Here is a 13,578-nt window from a genome sequence, read left to right as displayed (position 1 = left end):
TCCAATTAGATTTATAGTAGAAACTTGATCAGTGAGTTAGTTTGGAATTATTTATATTGTTATTAATTATTTTGTTTCTTTTCTTCTCTTCCTTGTTGACCAAAAAAACCAAACAAATAAACATACAAACAACAACAAAATACCACTTCCAACCTCTGACTTCAACAGTATTTTTCCAGAACAGATCGTGTATTGAAACATAAACGTATGTGCCATGAAAATCACGACAAAAAACTAAACAGATGTGCCATCAAAGGTGGCCTTCTGACATCAGAGGAAGATTCTGGCTTTTCTACGTCACCAAAAGATAATTCACTGCCAAAAAAGAAAAGGCAAAAACCTGAGAAGAAATCGTCCGGGATGGACAAGGAGAGTGTCCTGGACAAATCTGACACGAAGAAAGACAGAAACGATTACCTGCCCCTCTACTCGTCCAGCACTAAAGTGAAGGACGAGTACATGGTGGCGGAGTACGCTGTTGAAATGCCCCATTCCTCAGTGGGAGGGTCCCATTTAGAAGACGCTTCTGGAGAGATACACCCACCCAAGTTGGTTCTCAAAAAAATCAATAGTAAGAGAAGTCTGAAACAGCCCCTGGAGCAAAGTCAAACCATTTCACCCCTATCCACTTACGAAGACAGCAAAGTTTCCAAGTATGCATTTGAGCTTGTGGATAAGCAGGCATTACTAGACTCGGAAGGCAGTGCTGACATCGATCAAGTGGATAACTTGCAGGAGGGGCCCAGCAAACCCGTGCACAGCAGTACTAATTACGACGACGCCATGCAGTTCCTGAAGAAGAAGCGGTATCTCCAGGCTGCAAGTAACAACAGCAGGGAGTACGCACTGAATGTGGGCACCATAGCTTCTCAGCCTTCTGTGACACAAGCAGCCGTGGCCAGCGTCATTGATGAAAACACCACAGCATCCATACTAGATTCCCAGGCACTGAATGTGGAGATTAAGAGCAATCATGACAAAAATGTTATTCCAGATGAGGTCCTGCAGACTCTGCTGGATCATTATTCCCACAAAGCTAATGGACAGCATGAGATTTCCTTCAGCGTTGCAGATACCGAAGTGACTTCTAGCATATCAATCAATTCTTCCGATGTACCCGAGGTCACCCAGTCAGAGAATGTTGGATCAAGCTCCCAAGCATCCTCCTCAGATAAAGCTAACATGTTGCAGGAGTACTCCAAGTTTCTGCAGCAGGCTTTGGACAGAACTAGCCAAAACGATGCCTATTTGAACAGCCCGAGCCTTAACTTTGTGACTGACAACCAGACCCTTCCAAATCCGCCAGCATTCTCTTCCATAGACAAGCAAGTCTATGCGGCCATGCCCATCAATAGCTTTCGATCAGGAATGAATTCTCCACTAAGAACAACTCCAGATAAGTCCCACTTTGGACTAATAGTCGGTGACTCACAGCACCCATTTCCCTTTTCAGGTGACGAGACAAACCACGCCTCTGCCACGTCAACAGCAGACTTTTTGGATCAAGTAACTTCTCAGAAGAAAGCTGAGGCACAGCCTGTCCACCAGGCTTACCAAATGAGCTCCTTTGAACAGCCCTTCCGTGCTCCATACCATGGATCCAGAGCTGGAATAGCAACTCAATTTAGCACTGCCAATGGACAGGTGAACCTTCGGGGACCAGGGACAAGTGCTGAATTTTCAGAATTCCCCTTGGTGAATGTAAATGATAATAGAGCTGGGATGACATCTTCACCAGATGCCACAACTGGCCAGACTTTTGGCTAAAAAAAAAAAAAAAAAAAAAAAAAAAATGTGTAAATAATACTGGCACTTTAGAACAGATTAATCGAGAGTGGGGTTACTCTGTAAAATGGAGTGCTGTACAGATCTAAGAGCAGTGCGTTCATAACAAGCTGATAAGAATAGCAAGATAATCCAGTAACTGCATTTCGTTTGGTTAGTCCGCATTCCTTGAACTGCCTTACGTGTCGTCACCGTTAGAGAAGCGATGCATTACCTGTTTTAGATCAGGATCTTGCTATTCACCCACACCAAGATAAAAGAAAAAAAGACTTTCGCACAATTGTTTCCTAACTGATAACATTGTACATTTTTAGGAGCGTAGTAATTGTGTGAAAGCTCCTCATACTGTTTCTGAGTTTTTCAGCAGAGTATTGCACTTCAGCAGGGAATCCGAGGAGACGTCACAGACAGTGAACTTAAAGTTTCAATGTCAAGAGATTATGGCTTAAATAAGTAGTTTGTCCTAGAGGGGGTAATAAAAAGAAACCACCTTTAAAAATGATATGCCATATACCCTTGGTTTTCATTTTGCATTATATTGACATGTTTTTTTTTTTTTTTGAAGAAAAAAGTAATAAATCTGATAGTCTAAGACTCCACTATTTAAAAGCCTAATTACTTTTAAAGTATGCATACTTTCAAAACTTTTACCAAAACACACAGCTGTTGAAGCATTCACTTCTCTGTGGAAGTGTGCATATTGGTGTCATTTCTTTGTACAGGTAAACGTAGATATTTTTTATGATTTTTCATGTGCAAGTATCAAGGTTTGAAGTTTTAGTAAAAAAGAAATATTCTGTAGATTACATTCCCAAGAAAATAATGCTTACACAAAATGTATATTCCACGTTTTAAAGCTGAAATGTATTTTATTTTACACACTTCAGTTGACATAGAGCACTTAGAATTAATCTGGTATTTTTGATTTCTCAAAGTTAAAATCATAGATTTTTTTTTTTTTTTTTAGGTTTGGTATGGTTGTGTCATAATCATCTCTTAATTGACAATTTTGCTTTTTGGCAATAAAAGAAAGTTGGGATATCTTCGGACTGTAAAACCTGGTTTAATTCTTCTCTTTCTGGACTCTTGATAGATTGGATAATTCAACAGTATCCCAAGAAACTAAAGAAATGGGCATTTAATTGCTTACTTAAGTTACATTTAAGTGAATACCGCTCATGACAGATTTACAAAGCGGAAGTGCTTACTGACTCCAGTAACTGCAATTTCTTTTCCAGCTAGATGAGTGATGGGAAATTTTTTGTTGCATTTCAAAATCTAAATAAACTACAGACTTTATCCTTATACCACGAATGTTTTTTTTATATATGTATACTTTGTCTTAAAACAATACAGCATGTTACAATAAATAATGCTTTTATATATACACACACTTTTATGAAGAATGATGGTTTGAGTTACACATTGGACAGTTTTAATTTTTGGAGACTAACCTTCGTTACATCGACTCTACATCTCTTTAATTTGTTCCACCTTTTTGGGTTTCATACTTTGCATTTCGGCCATCTTTATCACAACGCACCATTGGTGATCTGAAAGCAGTGCCCTTGGGAGAGGACCCTCTTGCGAACTTCCATTTTGACTTTGCTGTTGGCCCTGTAGATCCGCGTGCTTTGTTTCAGTATTGAGTATTTTATCCACTTAAATTATTTTTCTTTTATTTAATGTTATCCCAAGACTGTTCTCATAAAGAAGGGAACAAAGAAATATCCTCCCCCAGTATCCTTCACTTACACTCATTTATTTTTTAAAATGTTGGTATTTTTATGACAAGGAATATAAGTTACGTTTAATGTGGTATCCTCTTCGCTTTGTTATAAGCCTTTGCTTGAAATCATCGTTTTCCCATTTGACAGCTTTGCTGTCAGATCTTCAAGAACTTTAGACTTCTTTGAAGTAAATATTTTAAGTTCTGCCATTATCGATCTGAAGACTGACGTGTGTCTGTGGTGCATCAGATAACCACAGGGCCGCTTCATCAGATGAGGTGTGATGGGACCGTGTGTACCCCAGACGGGTGCTTGTATTCTCTCATAGTACTTTAGATAAGAGCAGACATTTATTTCCTAAGTTGAGCCTGATTAAAAACACGGTGTGGTTCCACTGAGCACTTGACACATTTCCTGCACAGTGTAAGGGTCTGTCTCTAACATCACCAGCACAGTTTTAAGAATGTGATGGTTGCCGGGCAGTACAGGTCAGCTTAGGAAGAGAAGCCTTCAAAAACGGAAGTTCTGTAAACAGAATTCCAGGTGTTGCATTCCTGTCTTAAACACGTTTCTTTAAATCCACACGACAGCACGGCGGCGGCAGACTTTTCTACTGGGTTGTCAGCGTCTGAGGTGACTGACAGCCAGCTAACTTCCTGACTCACCAGTTCAGTGTAGTCATCACTTACTGTGAAATCGCAGAGGCCCGCCAGGCTCAGCTTGTCTCTTCTTCCTCCGAGAAGCATCATCTCCACATGCTGGGCTTCCCTGTGTGGGCTTAGAAAGCTTTCCTGCCTGATACCCTTGTCAGTTCACACTTTTCATTCCTTGAAGTGAACAAATTCTTCTCGAAGTGTATGTAGCTCTAACACCCTCAGCTTCTGCTCACCAGGAGCCCGTTAGGCTGCGCCTGCTAGACAAGGCGGGAGCCCTCCAACATCAGAGAGCGTTGTTGCTGTTTTGAGCGTCAGTTCTTACCGCACACGTATTCCGTGGGGTTTGGAATAGCTGAGTAGTTCCTATGGGGGTTTTTTTGTTTGTTCGTTTTTTGTGGATCTACAGTGTGCATGTGCTACCTAGTCAGGTAGGAACCCACCATCTTAGCTCTGACTCAGGGTGCCAGCAGTGGGTCATTTTATCTCTGATGAGGTAGAAGGGGCCTTGTGCTCGCGGCAAGCTTTCATTCCCACAGATGAGGGACACTTGCAAAGTGCCAGCAAGGTTAGATCTTTGCCACTTCTTTGATTATTTTTTTATTAATTTGGGCTTTTAAAGGGCTGTTAAAAAAAAAAAAAAAAAAAGAGGCCGGGAACCTTTGAGTAGGCACGCTGCGTACCGAGCTCCCTAGAACCTTTAACTAGAGTTCATCCTGGTTCAGTGTATGTACTTGAAGAAGCACTATTATAATCAATAAGAATCTATTCGAGTCTGCCATTTAATTTAAACCTTTTCTGTTGCAGATTGCTTTATTTCAGGGAAATGATTTTCCAGTTTTTGCTACATTCTGCAAATAAAAACCGTGTGTTTCCTTTCTTCCACCTAAACTTTGGTAGGAAACAGACTAAAGCAGACAAACATTTCTTGTTGTGCTTGTTGCTTTCTTTAATCCAATGGATAAAAAAAAAAAAAAGTAAAACTCTGTAAACATTATTTTATTTTTTTATGCAATACCATGCTGTAAATACGGTTCATCGAGTAAGGATGCGCCTAAGATTGAACCTTTGATTCTGCACAGTTAGAGTTTATATATAAACGTGTCTTGACAATCAAGGACTTGACGTGAGTCTTCCTTTGTGATGTTTATCAATGTCGTGCATTCCATTTGTCTGAAGTGAGTACCAATGTGCTGATTTGTATGGTCTGAAAGTATGTAATGTTTTTACAGCTTGTTTTTAAGACTGTAAATATGTACAAACCAGTCACAGTCCCGCTCTACGTTAGGAGGCGTGTGATGTTGTCCTGTATGTAAGCAATAATACATGGCAGTGCTAACTTTACAAGTAGCATCAGGAACGTTCTAGAGAAACATTTCAGAGTTGTTAGTTATCCTTGATTCACTTAATGATGATTACCTTTAATCAGTTTTTATAAGCAAACTCCACCGTTCCTCCTGTTGGAACGTAACACTGTTTACACAGCATACTCGATGTTGCAGGGGAGACAGGCTAGATCTGGCTTCGTCTGTCCTCACTCTCACTAAGCATTGAATGGCCTTACCACTCTTGTGCAAAGGTGGAGGAAGACCGCAGGACTTAGTGCCCATCACACTGAAGGAAGGGGTGTGTTTTTGTTTTGTTTTCCTGCTTCTGTAACTGCTACCTAACTCTGTGGTTCGCTTTGGGTTTTCACATGTGTCTCTGTTCTAGATTCAAGCCCGTTAGTGTTGAGGTCACTTCAGTTCAGTTGTGAGGTAGGTAGATCTCTTCATATTTCATAGCTACATTTCAACGACTCTAAACTTTCTACTTTGATTTTTAGATACTTATTTTTCAAGCTTGATTTCTCAGCTGACCAGATGAATTTACTCAACTTCAATACAAAGAAAGACAAACTTATAGCTTGAAGTGAGTAGATATTTACTGTACAGAGCAGCTCTCTGAACACCCATCACTGCTTTAGAAACAAAGCCGCCAATTTATAAATGATTATGACCTACATTTTATAGGGAAAATGTTTTTAATGCTAGTCATTTATATAATGTGCTTTGAAGGATTTGCTAGCCCACTCCTGTCACTTTTAGTACACTGGGACCTTTTCTATGTAATGTTTGCCTTTTATTATTGTAGCAAAGCACTTCAGTAGAAAGAATTTTGCAACAATATGGGGGAAATTTTTCATTGTCGGGTTTGAATTATACTGGATTTTATCTGTCTAGTCTTACTTGTTTTTATTTTAATGCTGTCTGGAAGGGACCTTGGTACCCAAATAAAGCAGGTTAACCTCATTGCTTCAAGGGCATACTGTGTAGTGCTGAGTTTCACCTGGGAATCTGATGACTTTGAAAAGAAAAACACGTTTATAAAAATTGTACAGACGAAATTAAATGTATGACGGAAATCCCGACGGTGGAGCGCGTTGGATTTTCTGAGACATAGTGTTATTTTCCTGGAGTCCCTTATGCCTTCTTTGTATTCCAACCAATAAAAGAAAACCTTGTTGTTGAAAGCGGTAGGCTGCTAGGATATTCTGATTATTCAGTATTGCTTTCCCTGTCCTGGTCTCTGGCCCCTCTCAATCGCTGTAAACTTTTGTTTCCTACTTCCTATTGCTAATTAAACATGTACATAATGGAGAGGCTGTGTATAGAACTGAATGAATTGGGTTGCTGTGCTTGAATGGGTAGCTACATGGAAATATTGGATGGATACGGAGAATTCCTAAGATGCCAGAGTAAATTTACGTGGGAAGGGGTGTCTTCTCCTGGGAAGGCCGCAGCAGATGGTCCCTGCACCCCAAGGGGGTCAGCGGAAGAATCAGCTGCAAACTGCGTGTCAGGCACGCGGGGCCTCCCTTCCCTTCCCTTACAATACGAGCACTAAAGTTCAGAAGTCTACTCAGGTGAAATTCTTTGCAGTGAAACTTAACCACATTGAAATTTTCACTGCTAAATGCTATATTTGTGATATTTTTAAATACAAACTTTTACACTGCAGTCAGCAGCCTAATGATTGAAATTTAGCCAAGATATTTTAAAATAATAGTTATCCTCCATGTATAATTGTTTTTAAACAATTGGGAGGATTTTCTGTTGAAAAATTTTTTTATCATTGTTTTAAAAAAAAAAAAAACAAACCATCTTGCTTGAGCCCCCATTTTATACCACGAGTGAGTCACTGAGCCATTCAGATGCAGTGACGGCGTGTTTCATCCCTGGTCACGGGACATGAACTGACATTACACGGTTTAATGAGTTCATAGCTTTCGGCACAGTCGTCACAGTTCACCTCGCCTCTTGGAGTTTATAATACTGTTTTGTGTATTGTGATACTAAAGGAAGTTGTTTTACTTTATTTTAAATTGAATTATTAGATTAACTTATATTTGCAAATTCTGCATTTTAAATGTGGACACTTGGCTGTTTGAAAATAAAATACAGAATACAAGTTTTATGAATAATTTTCTAGCTGAATTTTTCACAGTACTTTGAACCAAATAACTACTGGTAAATATGCAAAAAAAAAATGTGGTACCTAGTTATTCTGGAGGAAAGGGTGTCCGTGTGGGATTAATATCCCATAGGGTGAGTAAATATCAGGGCCTTCACTGTAGATTGCTGTGAGATGTTACTAGTTCCAAGATCAAGTCAGCTGTTAACTGTCATTAACTATTTCAGACTTGAACCGTGTTGAAGCATAAGGCTAAGAATATATACTGCTTTTCCTTTACAGATAAGATTCCATTAACTTCCATCCGTAGCATACATGGTTTGTTTGGGGTTCCCCCCCCACCCCCTCCGTTAGTGTAGATAGACCTGTTTTCATCCACCAGCCACCTTGCCAGGACCTTGTCTTCTGACAGTGGGATGCGTTGTAAAAAAGCAGTTTGCAGTTAAGAGTGCTGCCTCCGTTCTCGGGACAAATGTCAATTAATTGGCCCTTGCAGAAGTCAGTGCTCAGACCCTGGCTCATTGGCACGGTGCTGTGACCAACTGTACACAATGGTACCACTGATGGTCTACTACTACTCATTTCCTGGATCCCGGTTCTTGAGTGATTTGGCTTGGTGGGAAGAGGGATGGGGAGACATTCTACCTGACACTTCTCCCACCTTCTGAAGATTCTATGAAAAAATAAAATTGAAGTCACTTGAATTAATGTGTTGTCACTGAGTCTTACTTGACAATTTATCGCTCACAAAAATGATTTTTTTTTCCGATCGGTGTCCTGATAGACCACACTTCCCAGCTGTTCAGTCCCCCAATTTTCTGAATCTGATGGATATTAGGATAAACAACATCCACTTCCCAGATCAAGAATCAGTGGAGGCCAAAGTGAAAATGGGAATCATCCCCCATCCCTCCCCAGCCCCCTCCTCCCTAGCCCGGTCATTTTAAGACAGATCGGGCAATCAGAACAAAACCATTTATCCATAGACTTAGGCATGCCTATGGGTAAAGGCTGGGGTGAGAAAAAAAAGACTCCGAGTAAGAATGGCATTTTCCAATGCCTGGGGAAAGGCAGGTTAAAACAGCCTCCTCGCCTTGTGAAGTGCGGTGAGTGCATTTGATCCTTTGCCTGTTTGCTCACACGAATGAGCTTAAAGTTGTAACCTTACTGTTCCTACTTTTCATGTCCTTAAAGCTGAAACAGATACTCTGCTGTGTGGGGAAGGGAGTCTAGGGGAGAGCATTCCCTGGGCTAGGACTTGGCGTTTCCTGATGACTTGGATCTTCACTGACTGGGGCTCAGCCTTCGCCCTGCACTCAGCACTGATCACCTACTTACCAGACACTGTGCTAAGTGCAGATAGTACATGGCTGAAGCTACCAGTATCTTTCTTTAAGAAAAGAAAGAAAAAGACTACGTGTTTTACCCACATAGACATCTGTGCACCGTGTGAGTGAGATGGTGGGCAAGTACTGAAGAGGTCGTCCAGTCCTCGGACACTGGAGTTACAGGGGCTTGTGAGCTGTCACCTGGGTGCCAGGATTCAAACCTGGATCCTCTGCAAGAGCAGTCAGTGCTGTTTAGCCATTGGGCCAACCCGCCTACTAGCATCTTAATCGAAAGCATTGTGGTTATCAACTACAGATGACGTGTCACGGTGTACTTTGTATGGTTAAGGCGAACACTGGGTGTACAGATGTCTTGGTACTGTGCTGCACACCTCAGGTTGAATTCCTTAATAAATAGGTGAGTGGGAAAGCATGGTTATTCTCTGCTTCAGCACGGTTTCCTAAGACAGGTATAGCTTAAGAAGCCAGCTCCAGAGAATAGAAGTACGCGAAGACCATTACAGAGGAAAGAGAACGTTGTCAAAAGTTACCCTCAATGGAAACGGTTAGATTTATGGGTAGTATTCAAAGCCCGGAGTGCGCACCTGGGGATGTCTGCTGGAGGTGCTGGCCTGTCAGGCCTGGATAATCCGTGCTCTGCGGGTTTAAACACAAGGGTGACACTATCCAGAGGATCACCTCTTAGTGCTAGGACGATGGAAATGGTTTCCTGGCAGCAGCTACAGAGGCGAGGCTGGTGGGCACATCTTCCGTGGATAAGTGTTAGCATGTTGACTTCTGATCTCACACACTGAAGCAGGTCCCTCCAGACTACAGCTGTGCCTTACAGCGCCCCCATTTTCTCCAAAGTCTTTGAGCAACTGTAAACTCAAACCTCCTGTGTGATCTCCCTTTGACTGGGAGCTGCAATGCCATCACTTAAGCCACTTCTGCCAGTGACAGAATGAGACTTGGGACAATTGCTGGAGCACATTGGAGTCAAAAGACTTCCACAGGTTGTCCTGGATCTTGCTAAATCACCTTGCAGAAGCCACTTAACTCTCCTGAGCCTCATTGGCTTCCTTCTACACCATGGCAGAAAAGTGTAAATTATAAAGTAGTCAATAGATTTGCATGAGGAAAAGGCAAGGCCCTACCTGAGCAAATGATTCTGAGGCTGGGGAGACAGTTCACAGTTTAGGGGTGTGTGTGTGTGTGTGTGTGTGTGTGTGTGTGTGTGTGTGTTGCACGGTTATGTGAACATGAATACAGGTGCCCAGTACAAGCCACCCAACCTTTATGCTAGGAATCTGCAAGAGCAGTGTGTGCTTTTAACCATTGAGCCATTCCTCCAATCCCCTTGGTGGCAGAATGAACACTGCTTTGTATTACAACATAGAAGAAACTAGCAGAAACATTATAAAAGTAAAGGAACAGTAAATTGGAGTGGAAGTCTGAAATTTCTCACACACATCTGTTTGGAAGTTTTGGGGTTTTTTGTTTGTTTTTGTTTTTTGTTTTGTTTTGTTTTGCTTTTTCTAATTTTTAAGTTGGTTCTTCCATCATTTAACCCCCACTCCCATACTTGCTTCTTTGTTTTCATCCTGTGGCCTCGCCATGTATGTGATGTCGCAGGTACGTGCTAAAGAGCTGAGTTAAGTTACAGGATGCCCTGCCTCATTGAGGTTAAGTTTATGTGTGTGTTTCTAAATAATGATAGTTCAGAAAAATGCAAATATTAACCTCTCGCTGAGAGGTCAGAGACCCACGGGTTAATGTGTAAGCTTCTCGAAGGTGTTTAGTTCACAGCCTCACTCAAGCTGTCTCCCATAAACATCCTTGAGTCATCAGTGATTACACATTTTGCATGGTAGAGAAGGTATCAAGGGTGCTGTTTGAATTCATCCAAACTGGCATTCCGATGAGGCCATGATCAGGCAGGAAAATGCTAGAATTCAGCACTTAATGCAAACTTCTAAACAGGACTCCCAAAGGAGATGCAAGTATCTAGTGTCGGCTAGATGTGGAATATCCTCTAACCCCAGCATTCTTCAGGCTGCTGCTAGCGATTTTGAGTTCAAGGCCAGCCTGAACTTCGTAGTGAGAAAATAAGGAATCCAAGGTTACTGGGAAATTAAGGATCTTCTTCTTCTTCTTCTTCTTTTTTTTTTTTTTTTTTTTTTTTTGGTTCTTTTTTTCGGAGCTGGGGACTGAACCCAGGGCCTTATGCTTCCTAGGCAAGCGCTCTACCACTGAGCTAAATCCCCAACCCCAAGGATCTTCTTAAAATGTGTTGGGCCTGTTTCCCAAACCTTGGTGTGAAAGGGGTCAGAGCGTCAGGACAGGACAAACCATGCTCCAGCTGAGCAGAACATCATCAGGGGAGACCGAGTGGAGAATAGGAGGGCCAGTGGCTCCAGCCTTTTCCCTGCTGCAAGGGGCCAAGGGAAGAAGCAAATCCCCTGGCTCCTCAGTAGGAACAACTTTGCTCCATGCTGGATTCGGTTCAATGTGCTCTGTCCTATAGTCAGTCAGAATGTCAGCTCACAGTGGGGACAGGCTTGTGAATGCTATGTTTATTACCCCTTTGCAATCTTCCTTCCCTTTACCACACCTTTAGCCCAAGCCAACCCAGGCTTACCAGGGTTCCTGCAAGTTTCTGCACACCCACACTTGTCCACCTCTAGTCCCTGCTCTAGATGTAGAAGCCTTTCCCAAGTTTCTCAGCTCAGTCTGGAATACCTGTGTCCCTTATCTTGGTCCTGCAGTTGTCTGCTCCCCGGTTCTACCACTACGAACACGGTTTTCTCTCTACAGGGCTAAGATTCCCCTCTCCACTCTGTCCTTTGGATCCTCAGAAGAGCCTGCCCCATTCGACTGATGAGATCACTTACAGTTGCAATGAGGCATGTTTCCCTAGCCTGGTTAGTTATCTACTGTAGCGGTGAATAGTTAATCTGTTTCGGCTTCCAGCAGGTCTCGTGTGCACTACACCCGTCCAAAGCTTTAGATTCATGAATGAAAGACAGACAGACAGACAGACAGACAGACAGACAGACAGACAGACACACACACACACACACACACACACACACACACACACACACACACACACACGGCTTAGTTTTTAATATGCCTAACTAGCTCAATGGTTGGGCACTCCTAAACCTCCCCAGGGATAGCACACATTCCCTCCCATATTCCTGAGTTAAGATTTTCTAAATCTATGTTTTTATCTTTGGTTCCCCAGACCCAAGCAGGGGAATAGCCCCTGAGGCTGCTTCCTCGGATTCTTACTGCTCCCCTGTCATGGCGATTCTGCCAGTTCTTCTTCCCCCTTAGTCCTTTGCCCTCGCAATCTAAAAGTCCCGCCTCCATCTCCCTGCCCAGTCATTGGCTGTACAACAATCCTTTATTACCAATCAAAACTAGCTGGGGGCAGGAACCCTTAACATGTGGAAGTGCTCTGGGGAGGTAAGCTAAGAAAAAGCATTTGAATCGATTCCCAACAATCTACAGTGCTGTGCTTATCAGTAGGAGAATCTGAGGAGTGGTCTTGCTCCTGTGTCTCTTTTTTTTTTTGGTTCTTTTTTTTTCCGGAGCTGGGGACCGAACCCAGGGCCTTGCGCTTCCTAGGTAAGCGCTCTACCACTGAGCTAAATCCCCAGCCCCGCTCCTGTGTCTCTTATGCGTTGGCCCCAGTGGTTGATGATGTACAGGTATTTGGTGGGTTTGCCTGGGAGGGAGGGCCCAGACACTAGAGTTAATGTGAGGGTGCAAAAAGATTCCCTCCAAGGTGCAGTGCTCAGAGTTCAGTGTTCTAGGATGACAGCATTAGGTGGTGCAGTTTCCAAAAGAAAAGAAGCAGAGTAAGGTCTGAAAAAAACAGATCACTGATCTGGATTTCAGTCCCCAGAAAAATGGTCCATAACTCCAACAGGTGGGCTCAGCAGTCTTAATGTGAACCCATTGTAAGGAGCTAGGAGATAGGGCCTGGATACATCAAAGACCTTGGGCATGGTCATAGTAAAAGGAGCTCTGGGCCAGAACTCACTCTATTCAACTACATTCTCCAAGGTCTGCCGTTGCTTCTGTGCGTGACATTTAAGGAGATAAAGGATGCCAATCAGTGCTGCTGCCATCTGGAGAGGCTGCCACCGTGGCCGTAAAGTAAACAGGACGTCCGCATCACGTGCTTTCTCAGGCTTCCAGGTCCTGGCTGGTGGCAGGTGGCAGGTGGCTACTGCTAGGAAAATGACTTTCTCTTGTCCTAAGGCAAACCCCCAGAGTCAACAAGTGCCTTAGATCCTGGATGAGAAACCTGCTAGACAGGAGCTGAGGATACCTGAGAGAAGGGGCCCTGCCCTCTTACTCACCCCACCCAGGGAGGCAAGGAGGGTTCTGTTCTCCCTGAGGTCACGCCTCTACTCCTCTGAGACCTGGGAGCTCCTCCGTCCCACTTTCAGGAATTCCCAGCAGTGCTTCTAACAGTTCCCCCACTCCCCACCCCACCCCACCCCCGTTTACCTAGGACTTTGACATTCAATTCAAAATCCAGAAAGGAGCCAAGCTGAGCAACGCGCACCTGTAATCCCCAACTGAGGCAGGAGAATTGCTGAGAGTTTTGAG

General features: G+C 42.9%; 1 protein-coding gene across 9 annotated transcripts in view; it reads left to right on the top strand.

The window, feature by feature from the left end:
• The window catches only part of Zfp148 (zinc finger protein 148), a 110,013-nt gene extending 101,684 nt beyond the window's left edge, over window positions 1-8,329 (top strand). For 8 of the 9 annotated variants that reach the window (XM_039088601.2, XM_039088604.2, XM_006248435.5 and 5 more), the window contains one exon: window positions 169-8,329. In XM_039088601.2, the coding sequence (XP_038944529.1) occupies window positions 169-1,767 (1,599 nt within the window). In that variant the 3' untranslated portion in view covers window positions 1,768-8,329. The remainder of the gene's footprint in view (window positions 1-168) is intronic. The other variant, NM_031615.2, reaches the window with a different exon arrangement.
• The last annotated feature ends 5,249 nt before the right edge of the window (window positions 8,330-13,578 follow it).

This window comes from Rattus norvegicus, chromosome 11, assembly GCF_036323735.1.
Source record: "Rattus norvegicus strain BN/NHsdMcwi chromosome 11, GRCr8, whole genome shotgun sequence".
Taxonomy (NCBI): Eukaryota; Metazoa; Chordata; class Mammalia; order Rodentia; family Muridae; genus Rattus; species Rattus norvegicus.
Note: the sequence above shows the minus strand (reverse complement) of the source record. Positions and strands in the feature narration are given on the sequence as shown.